We start from the raw sequence: 22878 nt of genomic DNA, 5'->3' as shown, positions 1-22878 counted from the left end.
TTGTATGGTTACACATCACATTCATTAATTAAATCGTATTCTGAATGATTATTATACTTTGGCCCATAGAACATCTTGATCATCTCTAAGAACAGCCTGAACTTAAACCATTAAAAAAAAATAGGTGTCCCTGCTATTGAAAACAAGTTGTGGGGAAAGAAAATCATCCTTTTCTTGGAATTTGATTCTGGTGTTTAGCAATACATTTAGTTCAATTTAAAAGTTCCCACTTGTTGCTGCTATGCCCCATATTTTAACTGAAGGGAAAGAAAAGCAGAATGATGTCTTGAAAAACTAATAATCTTTTATATATACATGGTAATTTTATATTTTATATGTGGAAAATTTTCAACTGGTATTATTTATGTTTGATACTAGCTCATTAATAGTCTCATTTGACTCCAAAGATGAATATTACTAATGTCAATTTCCAGTTAAACTTACCAGATTTTCTGCATTTTTGAAAGTTCAGACTGTTTTATTAGCAATTCTACCTCCAGAGACTTCCTTGTTAAATTTTGCATTTTTAGATAGATAATATTTAAGAAGACTAAGAAAGCCCGGATGATACAGATAACTTACTGGGAATGTGTTCAAAATCCAGTTTTATCTGAGGTAAGAGATCTAGGTCAAATGCATATCTTAATCAGCTATAAGTAATGTATCTGTTGTCTTGCATTCTCACGGGACAATCTAAAGTACAAAATTATGAGAATAATTTTTAACCTATATAGTTCCTTTGGAAAAGGTTTGAGAAACAAGTCTCTGAAGCTCAGCCATGAAAAAGATCCAGAGAAGAGGATTAGTTTTGGGTAGAGTCAAATAATAAGTTACTTTGTCCTTGTGGTGCTGTGTTCAATCTCCTGAAAGAGCTCATCACTCATGGCTCGACTATGGTAAGTTCCCAAGAATCCTGCGGAACCTATAGAGACTGGAAAATAGGAAATAGTCTGTAGGCTTCATTACATAGTGATTATGTAAATGAAGATACAGGATAGTCAAAGTGGGTAACCTCAAGAGCTTCTTGAGGATGAATTGTGCAACAGAAGCCAAGACTACAGGCATATCTTAGACCATTTACTTCAAAAAGAATCTTTGACAGAAGGAAGCAATGAAATTTTCTAGGAGCTATAGCAGATGCTATAGGAATAAAACATTTTCTTTTTTTTGGTTTTGTTTTGTTTTTATTTTTGGTTTTTGAGACCTAGTCTTGCTCTGTTGCCCAGGCTGGAATGCAGTGGCACGATCTCAGCTCACTGCAAGCTCCACCTCCCGGGTTCATGCTATTCTCCTGCCTCAGCCTCCCGAGTAGCTTATGGGAATAGAAGCTACTATGACATAGGATTTGTATTAATGAGTAAGTGCTTTCTCCATTTTTATACTAATTTTGGGGTATTTTGTAGTCAGTGTTTCTATAGTGAAGAATCAGCCTCTGGAACAATTCAGTGAAGTGATTTTCCTAGGTTACTGAGTAGTGTAACAACTCAGTTGGACAGCTGAGCCCTTTCACACCTCTGATGACTCCGATCCAAGCATTTATGGAGAAACACTTGTCTTTCAATGGTGTTTGGGGAAAGAAACAACTACTCATCTTAGCCGGTAACTATGTCATATCAGGATTTAACTGTAATATTTATTAAAATTTAAAGGACCTGAAATACATACATACATATAAATCTAGATAATGACATGCCAAATTATAGCACAGTCATGATATATAATTTTAGCATGAAAGTACATACTTCATTTAGGTACAAATATCTCAAAGATTTGGTACAATAAACATTAATTAAGAATTGACTATAAAGATGTCTTCTATATTACTGATATACTAAATATGAACTGCTAAATTTTACAAATAATTTGTGAGGCTTTTATTATATTCAGAATACCTTTTGACTTAAAACCGAAATAATATAAATGTTATAAGGACAACAAAATACAGTCATTGCTCTAATGCAATCATGTTCCTGAACACATCTGGACAATTTCATAGAAATATATATATATATATATACACACACACACATATATATATATTTCATATATACATGTATATATATACACATACATATATATTTCATTTGTCTTGATTGACATAAAAATCATATATTTTCAGAAGATGTAACTATTTTGATGTAGTAATTTTGTGAACCACCTGGTTACTAACTTTTACAGGCAAAATATTTTTCCAATGCTTTAAAAATCATTGTCTAATGAGACTCTTCCTTTATAGAGGCATATTTAAACCTGCAAAGTAATTTTTCCACATTATTGGTAATATGAACATTTTCAAATAGTAAAATAAATTCATACAATTTGCTTGGGTTTCATGCCTATGAAATCTAATAAAAATACTTTTATGAATTAAAAAATTTGTTTTTCATATTAAGGTACAATATATACAGATTGACACAGTCAAATGACATTTATAATTCTATGAAAAATTAATAGTTATAGGTAATAAGATATAGACATTGTAGAAATAAAAGATAATAGAATGATGGTCAAATCCATCCAATTTAGATTTCAGACAGAAATTGGGTGGCTATTCTGTTGTATTTATGTGTTTAAAGACTTGCAAAATTTTTTTTTCATCTTCTATACACAAAAATATTATTTTCCTGCATTCATTAAAAATACAGAAGAAAGTAATGATTGTTTATATACTGAATGATATCCTTTTAAGTATGTAAGCACAAAAAAGATAGGCTTATTTATTTATTTTAAAATAAAAAGAATGACAGTAGGATTGAGACTGCCATTTTTAAGTGAGGGGTTTTTAGTACATATGTGCCAGTTAATAATACTCCTCACCTAAGAAAAATTTGAGTTACAGATATCTCTAAGAGTTTAAAAAAATACATCTCAGGTACTCTTATTATCCATTGCATCTCTGGGTTGTGTATATTCTCTTCTATAATATTAATTATTTTTATATATATAATTTTTGGAGATGGTGGTCTTGCTCTGTCACCCAGGCTGGAGTGCAGTGGTGCGATCTCAGCTCACTGCAACCTCCGCCTCCTGGATTCAAGTGATTCTCCTGCCTTAGCTTCTTGAGTAGCTGGGACTACGGGTACACGCCACCACAACCAGTTAATTCTTGTATTTTTAGTAGAGACAGGGTTTCACCATGTTGGCCAGGATGGTCTCCATCTACCGACCTCAAGATCCACCCACCTGAGCCTCCCGAAGTGCTGGGATTACAGGCAATTTTTTTTTTTTTATAAAATGGAATTTAAGCCTGTAATGTATTTTTGAGGAATCAAAAGTGGTCATGTGATAAATATGATACATAGATACATAATATATATTTTTTCCAGTTTTAAGAAGTTTTGTTAAGAAGGTTTTAAAAATATTTTAAATGCAACAAGTTTAAAGATAATAAAAGCCACAAGTATTCTAGTTATATGAGATTATTCTTTAGTCAAACAAAAACATCTCTATTATAAATCTTGTGAAACAACTTGAGTATCAAAGTACTTTCAGTATGCATTAATTTAATAAGTTTCAAAGTTAGAATTCTAGTCCAACTGAAATATTTGTAGTCACATTATCAGGATTTTCATAGCTTTACACTTTTAAAAAACATTTTAAAAGTTAAATCAACATAATATATCCAAAGATTCAACCAATATCTATTTACAAACATTTACTTAAAACTAATTTTCATCAAATCAGTTGTGGTTTTTGTTTGTTTGTTTTTTGAGACAGAGTTTCGCTCTTTGTTGCCCAGGCTGGAGTGCAGTGGCGCAATCTTGGCTCACTGGAACCTCTGTCTCCCAGGTTCAAGGGATTTTCCTGCCTCAGCCTCCCAAGTAGCTGAGATTACAGGTGCCTGCCACCATGCCTGGCTAATTTTTGTATTTTTAGTGGAGACAGGGTTTTACCATGCTGGCCAGGCTGGTCACGAACTCCTGACCTCAGGTGATCCACCCACCTTGGCCTCCCAAAGTGCTGGGATTACAGGTGTGAGCCACTGCGCCCGGCCAAATAAATTGTGTTTTAAATAAAGTTAACATAAATTGACTAGAGTATACTGTGTAAATTATTATACACATTAATCAAAACTAATATCCATGCATGCCAAATCTCTTAAAATAGTCACTTTATCACCTAATGCAAGTTTTCATATATATTCCACTGCATTTTGTGATTTTTACCCGCCAATTTTTTTCATGCCTATATAACTTACACCTTTACAATGGGACAGTTAAACTTCAGATAAAAAAACTGGTAACATTTTCTTTTTTTTAAAGTATTTTGAATGTGTATCCATTTATTAATATTTACTAAACTTATAACTGAAAACTTTTATTAAACAGCTAATGTTAGTGGTTTACTATGCATTTTATAAAGGAGAACATAAGTGTTTGTTAAGTTGAAGATCACTGTACACACCTTACATTTCAACATTTCAAGATATTCAATCATTCAAATATCCATTAAGTACTTACTGTATGTCTAACACTGTTCTAGGTGTTTCACAATTTAATATGTTTGAATATTTCAACCATATGATATTTTGGTAGCTTTTATGCTGTGTGAAACTTTTATATGCTTTTTAGATTATTCAATCCTTTATAATTTAAATGTTTCCTCCTTCCCAAACGTAGCTATTACTGTTTATAAAGGAGGCACCTATTTTTCCTTTAAATTATATACATATTTTATTTTTTGAAGTTAATGAACAAAATTCACTGCTATTTCCCACCTCTCCCAACCTGCAATACTTCTCCCAACCTCTGGCACTTGAGCAACAAAGATTAAGGTAATACTAACCCATGAAAGTTTTTCTTTTAAAAAAAAATCAAGCATGGACAAAAATCTTCTATCAGAATGGATTGAGTCGTATTCCAGTCCCTAAAGGTGAGAATGGATTCACCTTTGCCCACATCAAAGCATCATTCAAGGAGATAGCAGATTTCCCATCTTCAAGGAAAAACACAGGGCCCTGCACAGTGAGAGTTGAGGAAAGAGAAGATGAGATTATAAATTTGCAAAGTATTTTTAAACTTTCAGAAAGAGAATCACTGCAATAAAAAAAACATGATATTTAGGCAAAGCTAATAAAAAAATTAAGACTATGAGAAAATTAGTTTTTTTGAGCTGGACCCAAATATAGAAACATTTTCAAATGTCTTAACATTACGTCATTATACCCTAATATCTGTCAAAATAGAATTGTTTACAATTTAAATTCTTTAAATACAATAGTACTGTCAATGACAAATATGTTTTGTTAATCTGGTAACTGCCACAAAGTTTACTTATTCTATAAAAGCATATATGCCTAGTAATAGGCTTAAATATATTTCACTATTTTACTCATGTAGCCTACGTCGATACAGCTGGGGAAATTATTTAAGCCAGAAACTTTAAATGTGCTCTCCAGAAGATGACGAATATTGTTCTATATTGTATATATAGTTTAAAATATGTTTAGCCATGTGATTTTCTTGCTTATTTATAATTTAGTTGCATCAGTTATGATATATGCCAGGGTAGTTATAAAGAACTAAATGTGAAACGTTTTCAATCGATATTACCTAGCTCTGATAAGGAAAAGCATAATTTCAAAAACACAAGATGCAATAAAATTATGTTTTCTTAATTAGGTTCTAAAGCTGTTGAGTTTTGGGTCTGATTTCAAATGATACAACTTGTTGTTAGCAAATTATCTCTAGATAATGGAAAGCTCATCATAGGAGTATGTAAAGTAGACAGCTCTTATTAAGTAGGCACTAGAAATTTCACAATTAGAACCCAAATACGTCAACTTTCTGTTGAAACAGAAATATCCTGGCAGGACAGTACTCCATCTATACCAGTCATGTGGGCCTCAGTGTATATGAGATAATTAGTAGCTCTTTTCCTGGATGCAGGTTTGGCTACAGAGAGGTTAGATAGTATCTTTTAGGTCAAGGTCAGATGGAGAAAAGAAACCTTAAGAAAAGGAGGAAAGAAACCTGAAGGTACCAAGTACTAGAAATGGTATACAAAGGGCAGAGAATAGCACGATGACATGCTCCAAATATTTCATAATGTTTCTTGCTCTTTACTAAAAGTTATTTAATTTCCTGACTTGGTTCTTTATTTGTGAGCATAAATGGATAATAGAGGTGTATACAACTATGTGTCCTGTCTTTTGGAAGATACTGGTTATGTTTTGAGACTAAACGATTGCAGTGGCAAGCTAAGCTACAGTTAAGGTTTACATCAGTATCCAGCTACTTCATTTATTTTGGGTGGCTATGACAAAACCTGTCTTCTTCATTGGCGTAGCATGGAAGCATTAGAAATACATAAGAATCTGCTCAATAAGTTGTGTATATTAATGGGAGGTTAATATAAATTTTTTTTTTTTTTTTTTTTTGAGACGGAGTTTCACTCTTGTTGCCCAGGCTGGAGTGCAATGGCTCGATCTCGGCTCACCAAAACCTCCCAGTTTAAACTTTCATGTATTGCTTCTGTGGTTAAGAGTCAGTACGATGATTGCATCTGAATTTATTTTAAGCAGAAAGAGGCCACTTCTACTAACTATGGAAGCACTAGAGGTAATATTTCCTTACTGGGCCCCAGTCCTAAATTACCTACTTTTATCCAAATTAGGCTTATTTTAAGATATCATTTCAAAAAATAAACATGTAAAATGGTGAAATGCACATGTTATGTCTGATGTTAGGCTTTACCTGGATTTTTAATCCCGTAAGACAAGAAATGTGAATATCAGAATGACTTGGAAGATTTGATCCAGTCACATAATCTGGTCCAATAATTCCTTTCAGTGACTCTTCTTTTAGTCTCTTTAATAAAGTTGCATAAATCATTCTTTGTGAATCAGAAGGGGGTGTATACGGAGAGTCTTCTAATGATCTATATTTTCAACAGATGTCAAAATTTCATTTTGTCAAATCATAGAATTTTTGATGTTTAGATTAGAAATTATCCCTGATGATTATTTAGTTCCCCTTTATTGATGGAGACAAATCACCTTTAGACTTAATTTATAGCAAAACAAAGGACTAAATGGCAGAAAAGTATGGTATTGTAAATTATTACTGCATATATGCCAAACAAATCAAGATTCATTATTCTGCTAAAATTAATGAGACCACACATACTTCCAACAAGTTTGTCTGTAACATCAAATACCTTCTGCATTCCAATTTTTATATCATATTTACTCACCTGTTGGTGGACTGTGTGCAAGCTCTCCATGCATCCAATTCCTCAGAAAGATATTCAATTTTTAAAGGTACTGACACCTCCCGACGTTTTAACAGCTGACTGAACGTGTGAAAAGGAAATTAACATCTGATACCAAAAACTAAGTTATCAGAAAAAGCAAACAAACTTTAAATGTGATTTTAGATTTATATATTTCTATATACAGACATTATACATTATATATAATATAGAATATTTTCTAGTATATGTGTATATATGCTCACTTGTATATTTAGCAGAGTCCCTGGCAAGTCAAAGTTATTCAATAAACATTGGGTGGATGAGTAAATGAGTGAGTAGATAAATAAATGAACTGCATAATGTATGGAGAATGGTTGGACAAGTTAAGTGATGTTAAATAACAGCCACAGTGAGAGAGAACACTTAACCATGACCCCGATCGTTTAATCTTGAATGACAGAAAGAGAATACAGGAGGAGATTTGAGAAGAAAGATGATTTGAATTCTGAGCATACTGACTTTTAGGCTGGAGTTTAGCAAGCTGCTGAGTATACACATAGGAGTTTGAAGAGTAGGCTATGCCTGAATATAAGACACTGAGTTACCTCCATAGAGGTGACAGGTGAAGCTAAAAAGTGGTGAGGTTTCTGAAGGACGCCGTATAGAAAGGAGAGGGGAGGGAGTGAAGTCGTGGGAGGAGAGTGGGATGGAGAGGAGATAAAAGGGAAGCAGAGGATGAGAGAATGAAACTTTGGGGACTCAAATATTTAGTGGGTCAGGAAAATAATGATAAGCAGCAAGACAACAAAGATGGAATTGTCAGAGACGATACATTCTTTAATATTAGGAAATTATTAATTTCTCTTTCTAAGCTAACACATTCACTAAACTTAGTCACATTCTCTCAAGTCTCTCCTGCCCTTGCAAATAAAAACTGTTCTTTTTCTTTTTGATATTAATTTAATGCTTAATTAAGAATTTTTCTCTACTTTTATCATTATATATAGCTGAACATATTTCATTAAACATGATTTTACATCTATGTGATATATCCTACTCCTCCTATAATATCTTTTAATACTGTTAAATGTTGCTTTCCATTTTTGGTTATGCTACCTATGTAGAAAGAGATTTTTCCCTGAGCATGCTGATGGTATTAATTCCATATTATTCCTTATTTGTACTAGGTGACAGCTAGTGCTTCACCTACGCAATAGGGAGAAGTTAGGAATGAGAAAACCTGTTTCTCTTAGAATCCTCTGCCATATGTGAACTCAGAAAAACTGCTTAACCGGCCGGGCGCGGTGACTCACGCCTGTAATCCCAGCACTTTGGGAGGCCGAGGCGGGTGGATCACGAGGTCAGGAGATTGAGACCATCCTGGCTAACATGGTGAAACCCCGTCTCTACTAAAAAAATACAAAAAATTAGCCGGGCATGGTGGCGAGCACCTATTGTCCCAGCTACTCCGGAGTCTGAGGCAGGAGAATGGTGTGAACCTGGGAGGTGGAGGTTGCAGTGGGCCGAGATGGTGCCACTGCACTCCAGGCTGGGCGACAGAGCTAGACTCCGTTTCAAAAATGAACAAACAAACAAACAAACAATAAAACTGCTTAACCACAGACCCTCTGCATTTGTTAAAATGGTCACCTACTAAGCCATTTAGCTAACTACTAGACTTGGAAGTAGGTTTTTATGGAAGGCACTGTGAATTTTATTTTATAGTATAAGAAGTTTTAAGTACAAGTGCTGAAGTTAAACAAGTTGTTAGAAAATGTAGGACTATGGCTAACAGGTTATGCCTGAATATAAAATATTAAAATAGTGAGTAACCTGCTACTTACAAACTCCCTTTACTCTGACTTTTCTGCTGTAGAGATTGAAAAGCTAAAATATTCAGTTTCCTATTTTCTTTTAGTGAGATGTGGGCATAAAACCCTAAGGAGGACTTTCCTTCCTGAATAAAATGGTCTTGCCAGGAGAAAGTCCTTTGTGGTCTCTGTCTTTCACTCTTACCTCTTTCCTACTTAGAATGTAGTTGTAATTCATGGAGGGCTAGCATTTGTCTTCTAACCATGGGATACTCAAGCAAGAGGAAATAATCCAAAAATGTCATAGTGGAAAGAAGGCAGTATCAGGTCCTTGAAGAAATCACTGCATAGCAGTAAAAGCCTTAGAATGCCTGTCTCAAGTGTCTTGACATGAAAGATCAATAAACCCTAGGAGTTTAAGCTAGTATTCACATTATTATTATTTACAGCCCAATGCATCCTAATTTATGTGTTGCTTTATTATAAAGCACATGCTGAGTAAATAGATGGATACTTGTAATAATATATTTGAGACTTTCTATAATCCACTTAGAGACTATCCATCTTAGCAAGAGAAATTGCTCTAATGTCATGATGGAAGAAAAAGCCTTTTTTACCTTGTGTACTCATAAAGTGCTGGAACAATGCTTTGGTACTGCCTTCTGATAGCCAGTAATGCACCAATGTAACCACATAATATTAGCAACTCATTTCGAGCTCTAAAAGAGAATATATTTATTTTTATAAATTCCACAATTTGAGGCATAGAACATTACTCTGATACACAGTTCATGTACTTGTATCTGTATATTCTGAAAGGTGACATTTATAGCAATATATGTTTAGAAAATTTTCTAAACTTAAGGAAAATTATTCATCAGTTCTTAATTCCTATTCAGATATTTATGCTATACCATCAATTAGACTACAAAATAAGCGTATTTAAATAGTATTTCACTGTTGCCTGCTTGTTGTTCTCTATTTCCTGGCTGTTTCTTCATGTAATTTATCCCTAAATAGCTCCTTTGGTCAGGTGGAGGGAGTCCTGGAATACCATGTAGACTCACAGTAAAGAATGTCTTCTGCAGTTCTTGCTGAGGGAGTGAGCCAGTTTCCCAGGCTGCTGCATCATTTTTTCCATTTAGGCTTTAAAACAAAAAGAGCCCAAAGCCTCTCCTGTAAATTATGCAAGAGTCTCTGAGGGCTTTAGTTATATAGATAATAATGTCTTTTAATAGTACCCGAATCCCGGGATGATGTCTATTTTGTACTTTCTAGCAATTTTACTTCTTTCCCACAAGCTCAGTATGGTGCTTTGCATACAATGGATATTTAATAAATATGACCATGAGTTTCTTAAGGACTTGAGGTCCAAAAGCTTTGAACTTGCTTTCTTTAAACCAGGGGTGCATATGTGTGTACATATATAAATATACACATACTAGATATTATTAAGTGGGACCACTAATATTTAATATTCTGTTTCAAGTTGACCTCTACATTTTTTTCTTAAAAACATAACAAACGGCCGGGTGCAGTAGCTCAGGCCTGTAATCCCAGCACTTTGGGAGGCCGAGGTGGGTGGATCACGAGGTCAGGAGATCGAGACCATCCTGGCCATCATGGTGAAACCCCATCTCTACTAAAAATACAAAAATTAGCCGGGCATGGTGGCGGGCGCCTGTAGTACCAGCTACGTGGGAGGCTGAGGCAGGAGAACGGCGTGAACCCAGGAGGCGGAGCTTGCAGTGAGCCGAGATCACGCCACTGCACTCCAGCCTGGGCGACAGAGCAAGATCCCGTCTCAAAACAAAGAAAAAAATATATATAACAAACAAAAATACAATATTTCTACAAGTGTAGCTACCTGCCCAAGATAATCCTATTTCCCGATCTGAATACCAAAAACAATGGAGCCACTTTAAAATTATCAAATAGATTCACTTATATATTTTGCAGAAAAAATACTCACTCAGTACACGTATGCAAGAGTAATTTTTCAGTACGAATATAGCTCAGTAGGTCAAGAACAGGGTATACAGTATCCAAAGTCCAGTCTGAGCTACTGATGTATTCTGGAAAAATTAAACCAGATGGAAGATTCATTAAATAATAGTCTCAAAATTTATTCATCCATTTTTAACTTATATAATTAATTTTCTGTCAGTCAGTCCTACTTACCTCTTTATTTTCTAGATCACAAGTATTTTCCTATTTATCCTCTCTCAGGTCCCCATACCATAAAATCAGAAGAGATGCCGTATTGCACATCAGCATCACTCTCCTTTTTAAATTTAGGATGACTAGTTCTTGATTTTAAGGCTGATCATTGATATAGTTTGGATGTTCGTCCTCTCTAGAGCTCATGTTGAAATGTAATCCCCCAGGTTGGAGTAGGGAGGTGTTTGGATTTGGAGGTGGATTCCTCATGAATGGCTTAGTGCAATCCCCTTGGTGATGAGTGAATTCTTGTTCTGAGTCCACACGAGATCTGGGTGTTTAAGAGTGTGGCACCTCCCTTCCTCTCTCTCTTTGTCCCTTCTCTCTGCCCCTGCTCTCACCAAGTGATACGCCTGCTCCTGTACCACCTTCTGCCATGACAAAAATTTCCTGAGGCCTCACCTGAAGCAGAGCAGATACCAGTGCCATGCTTCTGGTACAGCCTGCAGAACCATGAGCCAATAAATCTACTTTCTTTATAAATTACCCAGCCTCAGGTATTTCTTTATAGCAATGCAAAAATGAATTAAAACAATCATCAATATGAAAACAAAGATCAAATAAATGAGTATATTTAAAATTCTACCACCAACGAATTACTTACCTTTAACAAAGCTAATACCAATAGGAAGGGCTTTTTCAGGTTCTTGACTTAACAAGTAATATTTTACAGTTTCAAATATATTGTCATCTGCATGGGCTGTCTCAGCTAACTGCATACATTCTTCCACTGTGGGTAGCTTACACTAGAAAATAATTGATTTGAAAACAATGTTACTAAAATTCACAGGGATAAAAGCAATAGTGTAAGTACAAAATACTTTCAGCTTTCCTAGTATGGTTTTCTTATTAAAGTTGTCTAAAATAGATGTAAATGAAATTATTCGAATTAAGAGAATATATTTATGGAAACACCTTTAAGATCTAAAAACAGTAAGAGGGGATATTAGTTAATGAGTTAGTAGTTTTCCATCACACAAATACCTAATAAAAGAAATAGAAGTAAATTTTCCTGATTGTGATACTGGAATTAGTACCCACAAATGCCATTTAGCACCCAAATGATGAAATTAATTATGTTAGAAAAAATATACTGACCATAACGGCGCAAAAACGACATTAAATGCACCAAACATAAAGGGTGTGCATTATTACGTGTCCTCTACACTGCAATTTAATGTCACTTGGCTTCTGAAACAAAGCAACCTTATTTCAGAGACACAAAAAATGTAGAAGCTCTAAAAGTTTTTAGCTTTGACATTTTGAAATGCCATGAAATGGAGATTTTTTCATCCATGAAATTTCATTACTATAAAATAAAAAGCCACATTCCCCATTAAAAAAAAAATTCTTTTTCTGTTAAAACTGAGAGTCTAATCCTCTCTCAAGTAAGTTGGTCTGCTTCCTTATAATGTAGGTAAGCATTAAATTACCTTTTATATCAAATTCTGATGTGTTTATAATTGTTGAAGCTTAAATGTTCAAGTCTGTTGCTAAACAATGTGGATAAAATAGTTTCATGGTTTGTTTCAATTTATTTATTAATATATTCATTTAATCATTTCAAATTTCTTATTTAAAAGTTAGGTAAAATGAACAATTTACATCTCAATCTCTCTCTCAAACAAATTACAACAAACTGAATTAACGGGGCTCTCATATATATATAACATTTGATATTGTTTCCCCATCCTTATTAATTAAATGCCAGTTATTTATGAAGCAACTACTATATGGTAGGTACTGTGCTTGGCTAGATAGAGACATAGGTTCTTCACCTTGATATGTGCTCACGGCATAGAGGAAATAATAAATCATTCCCATTTAAATATCATTTTTAAATAGACTATAAGAAGAAGAAAGAGTAAGATGATCATCCTTGTAATTTTTATCCTATATATTTTAAAATTCTAAAAGTTATGTAAGTAAACATCATATGTGAATATGTAGTTTTTAGTGTTACAGACAGTCCCCAACTTATGTTTTGACTTTATGGTAGTGTAAAAGCAACATGCATTCAGCAGAAAGTGTACTTTGAGTACCCACAGAACCATTCTGTTTTTCACTTTTTGTACAGTATTCATAAATTACATGAGATATTATTATGAAATAGGCTTTGTGTTAGATGACTTTGTCCAAATGTAGCCTAATGTAAGTGTTCTGAGCACGTTTAAGGAAGGCTAGGTTAAGCTATGATGTTTGGTAGGTTAGGTGCGTTAAATGTATTTTTGACTTAGAATATTTTTGACTTATGATAGATTTACCCATTGTAACCCCATGGTAAGTCGAGGAGCATCTGTACTTGTGAAATTGTTCAGTTATTAACACTTTTACACATACTCACTAGTCTTGCTAAAAAGATATTAATGAAGTCTGAACAGAAAGTCTAATTATATCCTTTTAGAATGTGTGATGAAAAGAGAAGGTGAATAATATTCTAGCCCTATCATTAAAAGCGGTCTTAGCTAACTGCCTATATTCTTCTACTGTGTGTAGCTTGCACTAGAAAATAATTGATTTGGCCAGGCACGGTGGCTCATGCCTGTAATGCCAACACTTTGGGAGGCTGAAGCGGGTGGATCACCTGAGGTCAGGAGTTTGAGACTAGGCTGACCAACATGGTGAAACGCTGTCTCTACTAAAAATATAAAATTAGCTGGGTGTGATGGTGCATGCCTGTAATCCCAGCTACTGGGGGAGGGCGGGGCAGGAGAATCGCTTGAACCCAGGAGGCAGAGGTTGCACTGATCCGAGCTCGTGCCACTGCACTCCAGCCTGGGCAACAAGAGTGAAATTCCATCTCAAAAAAAAAAAAAAAAAAAAAAAGAAAAGAAAATAATTGATTTGACAACAATGTTAGTAAAGTTTATAGGAACAGAAAAATAGTACATATACTAAATATTTCCTATTACTAGCGTGGTTTTCTTATTAAAGTTGTCCTAAATGATATAAATAAAATTATTTGAATTAACAGCATATATTTATGGAAATATCTTTAAAATCTGAAAATAATAAGTGAGGTCATTAGCTTAAGTCTTAAAGCTTAGACAAGCCATTTAGCCTCTCTGAGTCTTGATATTAACATCTGTACCTTCTGCCTCAGAGGATATCTGTTAGTATACTTCAAACACTACCAGTTAATGTATAATTAAAAAACTCCTACTTTCTTTCGTATGCATTTTAATTTCAACACAAAATAGCTTTTAGTTGTCATGTTAAAAAAACAAAGCACAGCTTTTTAAAAAAAAAATTCACAGACTACAAAGTGAATAAAGTAGTTAAAATATCCCATCATCTCACAACCCACTGGTAACTTTGGACATTTATCCTTTCACAAGTATTTTCCGTGTCTCAACACAAACACATTCACATACACATATCCACCCACACATTGTCATTCACACACACCTTTGGCCAATCTGTATTAATACAATACTCAGTAAATATCTGTTGCTTAATGAATAGGGATACTCACTCACTAGGGATAAAAAAATCACAGTTCAAATAAGTGAAAAACTTTGTTATTTTAGAAGTTCAAGATGAGAAAATATTGTACTTACATCTTCTCATTTTCTTAAAAGAAACTGTATCTTCCTAAATATGCTATAAACATAAATATGTACATTCACATTTATTTTCAAACCAAAATCATATGGCATATGCATAGTTTTGTGATCTGCTTTCTATTTAACTGTTTCATAGCTATGTATCATGCCAATAAAAATAGAGCTTCATGATTTTTAATGGATTAATAGCACTGAAATATAGAAAAGTACTGTAATTTAATATAAATAATCTTCCTATTGAACATTTTGGTTGTTTTTATATATAATATTGATGCATAGATTCCTATGTTCTGCAGAGGAGTATTTTTAAAGCACTTTGGAAAAATGCATGTAAATTTCATTATATTTCATTAATTCTTTTAAGGATTCTAAGTTGTCTATTTAAAAAATTTATCCTACAACATACTTCAATATGCAAAGTGTACAGTGGAAAACACTTGGGATTTGGAGTTAGACTTGCTGAAGTTGAAATTCTCACTCCACCACTAACTAATTTGGGCAAATTCCTTACCTTCTCCGAGTTTTCTTTGTATAATTATCCCCTGCTTTTCAAAGTTTTATGAGAATGAAGACATAAATATATGTAAAGATTTAGAAGAGTGCCAAGCACATAGCAGAAGTTCAGTAAATGTTACGTCTTATTGTACAACATTTTTGTTGTACTTATAGGTATCCCAAAGGGACCATACATTTGTTTCTCTGCATGCATCTCTATTTGCTTGAACTTACAATTAATTAAATCATAGCACTGCATTCCAAACCAGAATATTTAACATAATCAGGATACCTTATCATGAAGGTCATTTATCTCTTCAGTACATCCTGGGTAGAAAGCACAGAGTTTTATTAAATGTAGTTCATTATCAGGAATCATCATCAGAAGATCGGCTGCCAAATTCCTGTTAACGTAACAAAAGGGGACACTTCATTGAAGAGAAAATTTAAAAATAACATTCATAACTATCTCAAAGAAGGGCAATTCACATAATATACCGCTCTTGCTTTTCAATTTACACAAACAGTATTAATAGCCTACTTAATTATGAAACTACTGTAAATGCAGATTACCCAAACCAAAGGTCATGAACAACAAATGTATTTATAAATCCTAAATATTAAAAACTAAACTTTACATACATGAGTCTTAACGTACTTATAATTAATTTTATCATTATAGAATAATTCTCTAAGTAGTTTTGAATATGTTCTTTGGAGTGAATTATAAAGCAAACATTGTGAAAGTTAACTCTCATCAACTTTTTTTATGCTTGTCAATATTGATAAATCGTATCAGCCAGATCAGTGAAACCAGTAGAATATTGAGTTAAGTTCATAATTTTGGGTATCCCACATATTTCTTAAACGATAAGTGGAAATTAAAGATAGTTTTCTTATTTCCTTTTTTTTTTTTTTCTTTTGAGGCATAGTCTCATTCTCTCTGTCGCCCAGGCTGGAGTGCAATGGTGCAATCTCAGCTCACTGCAACCTTTGCCTCCTGGGTTCAAGCAATTTTTTGCCTCAGCCTCCTGAGTAGCTGGGATTACAGGCACGTGCCACCATGCCCGGGCAATTTTTGTATTTTTAGTAGAGACACGGTTTCACCATGTTGGCCAGGCTGATCTCAAACTCCTGGCTTCAAGTGATCCACCCACCTTGGCCTCCTAAAGTGTTGGGATTACAGGCAGGAGCCACTGAGACCGGCCTATTTACTTATTAAAGATCCAATCAGTGGACTAAAGCAATTGAGGGTTTTAAAAATATAAAATGGTATGTACTTAGAAGATTTATATTAAAACATTTTCTGTAAAATCCTCTTCAAATCACTAGGTGAGGAGTAAATGGATGCATACATCATAACTGAGAAAACACTTAACTTTCAATAATTCAAGATATTGTTTTTAAGAAATTGATATATAGCCATACAGAAGAGGTGACATTAGAATAGGAGATATTTCACATAAGAATTTATAAAGCTGTGTGCTGGGGCCTCTGGGAGTAAAACCCTACACTTCATCTTCTTTGTGAAAACGTCAGTAAAATCTACATTAGTCATTTAAGTAAATCAATTCTTTTTTAAAACTTAAGAGGTGCTTAATTAAGAATATAATGAATATAGAATAGGAATAAAGATAATTGGCAAGCTCTGGTGTGAAATCCAAAGTGTTACTAAAAATAAAAAATACACACACCTCACAAACTATCAGGACAATAATGTTTTCATTTAGGCTTACTTTAATGTTTTTAGAATAAGAAAAACTTTAGTGAAGTTTTTTACATAAAATATTTTGATAACTCATCATTTTACTAATAAGTAATTTTCTAGATGATGTCAAAAGAGAATTGATAAAAGATTACAATAATTTTTCATATTATTTTCCTCTAGCCATTAAAAGTTACACATAATATCTTTCCAAACTGCCACATTTTCTATTACATTGGGCAGGTTCCAAGTTAGAGTAGTTTAGCTGTTCATGCTAAAATGTATGAATAATGTCATGTGTTTCCTCCTATCAAAATTTAATAGCAGTTTTAAATAATGTCCATGAAAATATAAAGTATCATTTGTTTTTACTGTGTATAAAATAGCTGTGCTAAAAATTCTATTCAAACTTCATTGAACTACAGACAAAATTTGACTTTCTTAATGTGGAATTATGTCTTCATACAGTGAAATTTTAGCAAGGCCAGCTAATTTCCTTCAATGTTTAATCAAATTCACTCTTTTTTGAGAGTTCAGTACACAAATGGGGAAAAATGTACATATAAAAATGATATAGACCAATTGAATGGTCTAAAATGTAAAATTTCACTATCAGAACAGATATTTCATTCTGCTTAGCTGAGTTAGCTATTATTTGGTATTGCAGGAAATCACAGTTCATTTATTGTACAAGTTTTAAGTATAAAATCATGAGTGATTATAGGAACTTTTCTCATGACTTTGTAGTCAGGTTTTATATGCTATAAATTATACATGTGAATTGGCAAACCATAAAACAATGTGAAAATAGTTGATAAATATTTCTTAATACAGAGATAGTATTCAAATAATAAAATAAAGGAGTGTATGCATTTTAAAGGAATATGTTCTTAAATAAAAGTAGATAATACCTGTATCCAACAGATGGAAAGCTAAAGGAAAATATTAAATATGAATACCATGATTATACGATGAATACCACAAAGAAACAGACTTTTAAAGTAAATGTAAAAAAATGAGCTGTTTATAGCTTAAAAATTATGCACATCTTTATAAATGATGTAGCTATCTTTTTAAAAATTTGTGCAGCTCTTCTAATAGCCAGGAGGATTACAGATTTCTCCTGAAAATAAAGCTAATCAGCACCGTATTTAAACTTTCCTAGTTTCTGTTACACATATCTATGGATATATTAAAAAAGAATTGTTGAGGTGGGGGCGTTACAAGGAAGAAGTTTGTTTTTTCTTAAAAGTAACTAAGACATACAGTTAATTGAAAAATGTTTAATCATATTATGTAACATACAATGTTATGAGTTTGAACTGCTCAGTATGAAGCAGATGTAGATGAAGACCTTTATGATGACCCACTTCAACTTAACGCATAGTAAATTGATTTCTCTTCCTTATGATTTTCTTAATAACATTTTCTATTCTCCAGTTTATTGTAAGAATACAGTATATAATACACAAAGGATACAAAATATCTGTTAATTGACTGTTAATGTTATCAGTAAGGCTTCCAGTCAACAGTAGGCTATTAGTAGTTAAGTTTTGAGGGAGTTGGAAGATATAGATGGATTTTGGACTGCTTGGGGGGTTGGCACCCCTAACCCTCATATTGTTCAAGGGTCAACCGTATACTGTATTTCTCTTTTGTTGCCATTTTTTTTTTTTCCTTGAGACGAAGTTTCGCTCTTGTTGCCCAGGCTGGAGTGCAGTGGCGTGATCTTGGCTGACTGCAACCTCCACTGCCTGAGTTCAAGTGATTCTCCTGCCTCAGCCTCCCAAGTAGATGGTATTACAGGTGCCTGCCACCATGCCTGGATAATTTTTTTTTTTTTGTATTTTTAGTAGATGGGTTTTTCTTGTTTGTATTTTAGAGATGGGGTTTCACCATGTTGGCCAGGCTGGTCTTGAACTCCTGACCTCAGGTGATCCACCCACCTTGGCCTCCCAAAGTGCTTCACCTTTGGGAAGGTACTTCACTTTGGGAAGTACCTTCACTTTTTAAAAACAAATCCTCTTTCATCTGATGATGACTTTTAGCATGAAATCAGCCACCTTCATGAATAAATAATTGGAATTAGGCTTCATGCTTTGAGATGAAGGCAAGTCCCTAGGTAGTTGACCATTATAGCTCTGATAGAGGGATAACTAGATACTCTCATAGGAGCGCCACCATTAAGTATACTGAAGTCTAAAACTGATGGTAGGGTACTACTGCATTTTACTGGGGGAAGGGAGCTCTTACATTACTGTAAAATATATGTAAAAATTAAAACAACTTTGAAATTTCTGATTCACCGTAAAACCTTCAGATTCAGACAAAAAAGAAGACTGTAAGTGTTGTTCTTTTCCCGAGTTGGCTGCAGATGAGAAAGTGGTACAGGTTGGGTATCCCTCATCTGAAACGCTTGGGACCAAAGGTATTTCAGATTTCAGACTTTTTTGGATTTTAGAATATTTGCATATACATAATAAGATATCTAAGGGATGGGACCCAAGTCTAAATACAAAATGTATTTATGTTTCATATATACCTTATACACACAGCCTGAAGGTAATTTATAAAATATTTTTAATAATTTGTGCATTAAACAAATTTTTGTGTTAAGTACTTTCATGTGGAATTTTCCACTTATGGTTGTCATGTCAACATCTGAAAGGTTTCGGATTTTGAAGCATTTTGGATTTTGGATTTTTGGATTAGGGATGCTCACCCCGAGCATCCCTAATAGCTGATAGCACCCTGATAGCTAAGAATGCAAACTTCAGAGCTGATTTATGTAGCTTTGAATCTTGGCTCTACCACTTACTGTGACCTCAGGAAAATTAAAACCTACCACATAGAACCTAGTGAATTTTTACATATAAAGTACTTAAAATTGTGCTTGGCACAGAGTAAGCAGTATAGAAGTGTTAGTTAGCATTCATTATTATCATTACCACCTGTAGTGTTCAATAGTTAGAGTCATCTGTATAGCTCCCTGGAGGGTGGTGTGTGCATGGGACTTGCAATGGGGAAAGGTCATAGTCCTGATAAACAAATTCATTTAGAAACTTCTTGAGGTCTAAGTATTTGAGGGAAAGAAAAGATAAAAATCTAAAACAATCTTTATTCAATAAACATCTAAGGAATGACAGAATCCCATATTTCCTAATACAGCCTCCGTAATAATGGATTGTTTGACTTAAGGCCAGGGCTCTGCAGATACGAGCTGGAATTGCTTTGCCCTGGATTTCCGGGCTACCTCAGGTAATTCCCAGGGTCTCCTTCTTTGGGTATTGCCAGACTCTGGGGGAGGTGTCCTGTTTCAAGTGTCCAGCAAAACCATTTTTGTTGCTGCTTTATATAAGTGACTTTACTGTCCAAATTTAAAATAGGACACAAGATCTGACAAGAAAAAGTGTAGATATGCAGAATTTTAAGATGTGGGAAAATGTGTTCTGGTCATCTTAAGAAGAGCACATCTGTTGTCTCATGATACTTTAAGTGCTTGAAACATTCTGGAATTACAACTGGGCTACTTCAGAATGGACCATGGCAGATTTCATTCTACAACCATGGTAGTTCTCATCATTATGACATTGTTATATCATTATTTCCTTCCACAATCTTATCCTTTATAAACAAGGTGATCCTATATTCTCCCAATGCATATCTTATCAAATGGAATTTATAATGTTTTAAAAGTGTATTTCATCACTATGAAATTATTCTTTGAATTTCAAAATTCTTACCATACTGAAATCATCATGCACTTTCTCGCCAGTAATTCTAGGGCATAGTGGGTTGCTGGTGCTGCAGACTCTCCTAGTACTGTGCCCACACAGACTGCCAACTCCAGTTCATTTCCGCGAATCAGGTATGCCATAGCAAGCTTGCTCAATAAGAAAATAATTTCTTCAGTTGCACAGAAGCTGGGTAGGATCATCATTCCCCTCCAAGCTCATAAAGCAGATAAAGCAGTATTAACCTATAAATCAATTATTCTTATAAAATATTGACTGTAATATTCCTATGAAGTAGCTATGTAAGAGTAATTGCAATTTTCAGAGGGAAAAGTTATTAATGAGACATACCGAAAATTTTATCAGGTCAGAATTGAAGAGTTTGGAACCCTTGGTTCTATTTTTGTAATTAATTAATAACACTTTACGATATTCTCAATATGTCCTTCAATCTCCATATCAGAAAAAAACGTAAATTTTTAAGAGCTTCTTTAAGATTATACAGTTATCTATCACTTCCTAAAGCAAATATATCTAAGGATAAATGCACACTAGAATCTGTATCTGTAATTAACATTTTCCTTACTAAATTAATGAGTCAAGTGGAAAGTACCTTAAAAATATAACTTGTGAATAATATACTGAAAAATAAGTGCTTTCATTTGTATTTTTTCTTATAAGCCTAACAAATATATGTGAAATAGGTAAGGGAGGTATTCATATTTTCATTTTAGAATTGAAGACCTTTGAGATTCTGAGGGTTAAATGACATGCCCAAAGTCAGTATGTGTGAGAAAAGACTCAGATATTTTGTATCCATGTCCAGTGATTCTTCCCTTTACTACATTGGCGCTTCTCATATATGTTGAAATGTTTAAAACAAGGTTGTTATAAATATGTGTCTTGTGGTAGAAATAAAAGAAAACAAGAGCTCATAGTCTATGTGTGCTTAAAAACAAGAGCTCATAGTTTATGTGTGCTAATTAGGAATGTAATTACTTAATTACTCAGGCTTGGAAGACATGCAAAACCAGATCTCACACAGAAAGTCACCATATCTTTTCCTCTCAAACACCATGACATATCTAAAAAATTTTCATTAACATAAACCAGTTTTAAATGTCGTACCTCAATATTATCTACGGCAAGATGGCAACATGCGGCTAGTACTGCTCGACCATCTTGAAAATACCATTCTGCCAGTTCTTTACTGACTTTGTGCAGGAGTCTAGAAAGAAAAAAGTGTGTATTCTATATAAACACAAGTATTCCATTATAAAAGCGAACCAATACTTTTTAAAAGGTATGATAAAAAGATCAAATAAAATTTAATTTGACATGCTTGCTTTAAAGACTTGTTTTTGGAAAAAATAAATCAGGAAAGTGGTCTTTACAAGTATATGGTCTGATAAGCCTCTATCTCCCTCTATCCCCACAACTGTCAGAAGAGAAGCCTGATTTTAAAAGCTTACCATCCTGCATTGGACAATTTATGACTCAGCCACAGGGAAAGTTAAGTGTAGAAGAATTACAGGTCAAATTGAAATTTTTCAAAATTTGGGTGGTATCCAAAATACAGCTAGCATGTGTTAGCTTTTTAAAATGTCAAGTTTAGAAATGGCAGAGAACGGCAGTAAAGATCCGGCAAGAATACAGTATTCCCAACACATTATTTGCTTAACATTTCACGATCCTCTTCTGCTCGATGAATGTCTTAAAAGTTTAAATATCCTATTTTCTAGGTTAATAATAGGAGCAAATAGAAAGGATGGGGGAAGGCAGACTACTGGATTAAAAAAAGGTTGGAAGGCTGAAAAATTCTCATTTCCATTTCTTTTTTAAAATAACTATCAGGATTTCTTCTTTAAAAGAGGACCAAACGTTATTCTAGATACCAATACTGGGGTCATGGGATTATAAACTACATTACTGTGAAGTTACATAAACTAACTTTAGAGTAAAACATTAATAAGCAGTCTATCTTATTTTCATCATTGGTCCTCTCCAATAGGTTTGATTAGTTTCTAAGTGTTTAGGTGCCTCACCTGCAATCTCTCTAGTAAAATGCATTTTGCTTTTCTGAAAGCTATACAAAATGTGTATAAACGGAGTCTCCGTGCCTGAAATTTCCCTGTTCATCTAGGAGTAAATAC

At 33.8% G+C, this 22878-nt stretch overlaps 1 protein-coding gene and 1 long non-coding RNA gene across 11 annotated transcripts in view; one reads left to right on the top strand and one right to left on the bottom strand.

Annotated features, from left to right (window-relative positions):
- Positions 1 to 46: 46 nt before the first annotated feature.
- The window catches only part of WDR17 (WD repeat domain 17), a 120865-nt gene continuing 98033 nt past the window's right edge, over positions 47 to 22878 (bottom strand). For 3 of the 10 annotated variants that reach the window (XM_054554739.1, XM_054554742.1, XM_054554745.1), the window contains 10 exons: positions 21854 to 21953; positions 20735 to 20874; positions 17903 to 17923; positions 15579 to 15690; positions 11830 to 11971; positions 10978 to 11080; positions 9623 to 9724; positions 7195 to 7293; positions 6696 to 6879; positions 47 to 4957 (listed from right to left, as the gene is read on the bottom strand). In XM_054554739.1, coding sequence (XP_054410714.1) covers positions 4838 to 4957; positions 6696 to 6879; positions 7195 to 7293; positions 9623 to 9724; positions 10978 to 11080; positions 11830 to 11971; positions 15579 to 15690; positions 17903 to 17923; positions 20735 to 20874; positions 21854 to 21953 — 1123 coding nt within the window. In that variant the 3' untranslated portion in view covers positions 47 to 4837. Of the gene's footprint in view, positions 4958 to 6695; positions 6880 to 7194; positions 7294 to 9622; positions 9725 to 9793; positions 10152 to 10977; positions 11081 to 11829; positions 11972 to 15578; positions 15691 to 17902; positions 17924 to 20734; positions 20875 to 21853; positions 21954 to 22878 lie in introns of those variants that run through there. The other 7 variants (XM_002815309.4, XM_054554746.1, XM_054554741.2 and 4 more) reach the window with 5 other exon arrangements.
- The window catches only part of LOC129059149 (uncharacterized), a 55923-nt gene continuing 38701 nt past the window's right edge, over positions 5657 to 22878 (top strand). Inside the window, exon 1 of the long non-coding RNA XR_008524885.2 lies at positions 5657 to 6560. This is a non-coding gene — a long non-coding RNA (uncharacterized LOC129059149). The remainder of the gene's footprint in view (positions 6561 to 22878) is intronic.

The sequence above is a fragment of the Pongo abelii genome, chromosome 3 (genome assembly GCF_028885655.2).
Source record: "Pongo abelii isolate AG06213 chromosome 3, NHGRI_mPonAbe1-v2.0_pri, whole genome shotgun sequence".
Classification (NCBI taxonomy): domain Eukaryota; kingdom Metazoa; phylum Chordata; class Mammalia; order Primates; family Hominidae; genus Pongo; species Pongo abelii.
The sequence above is the reverse complement of the archived record's forward strand: the minus strand, read 5'-3'. Positions and strand labels throughout refer to the sequence as shown.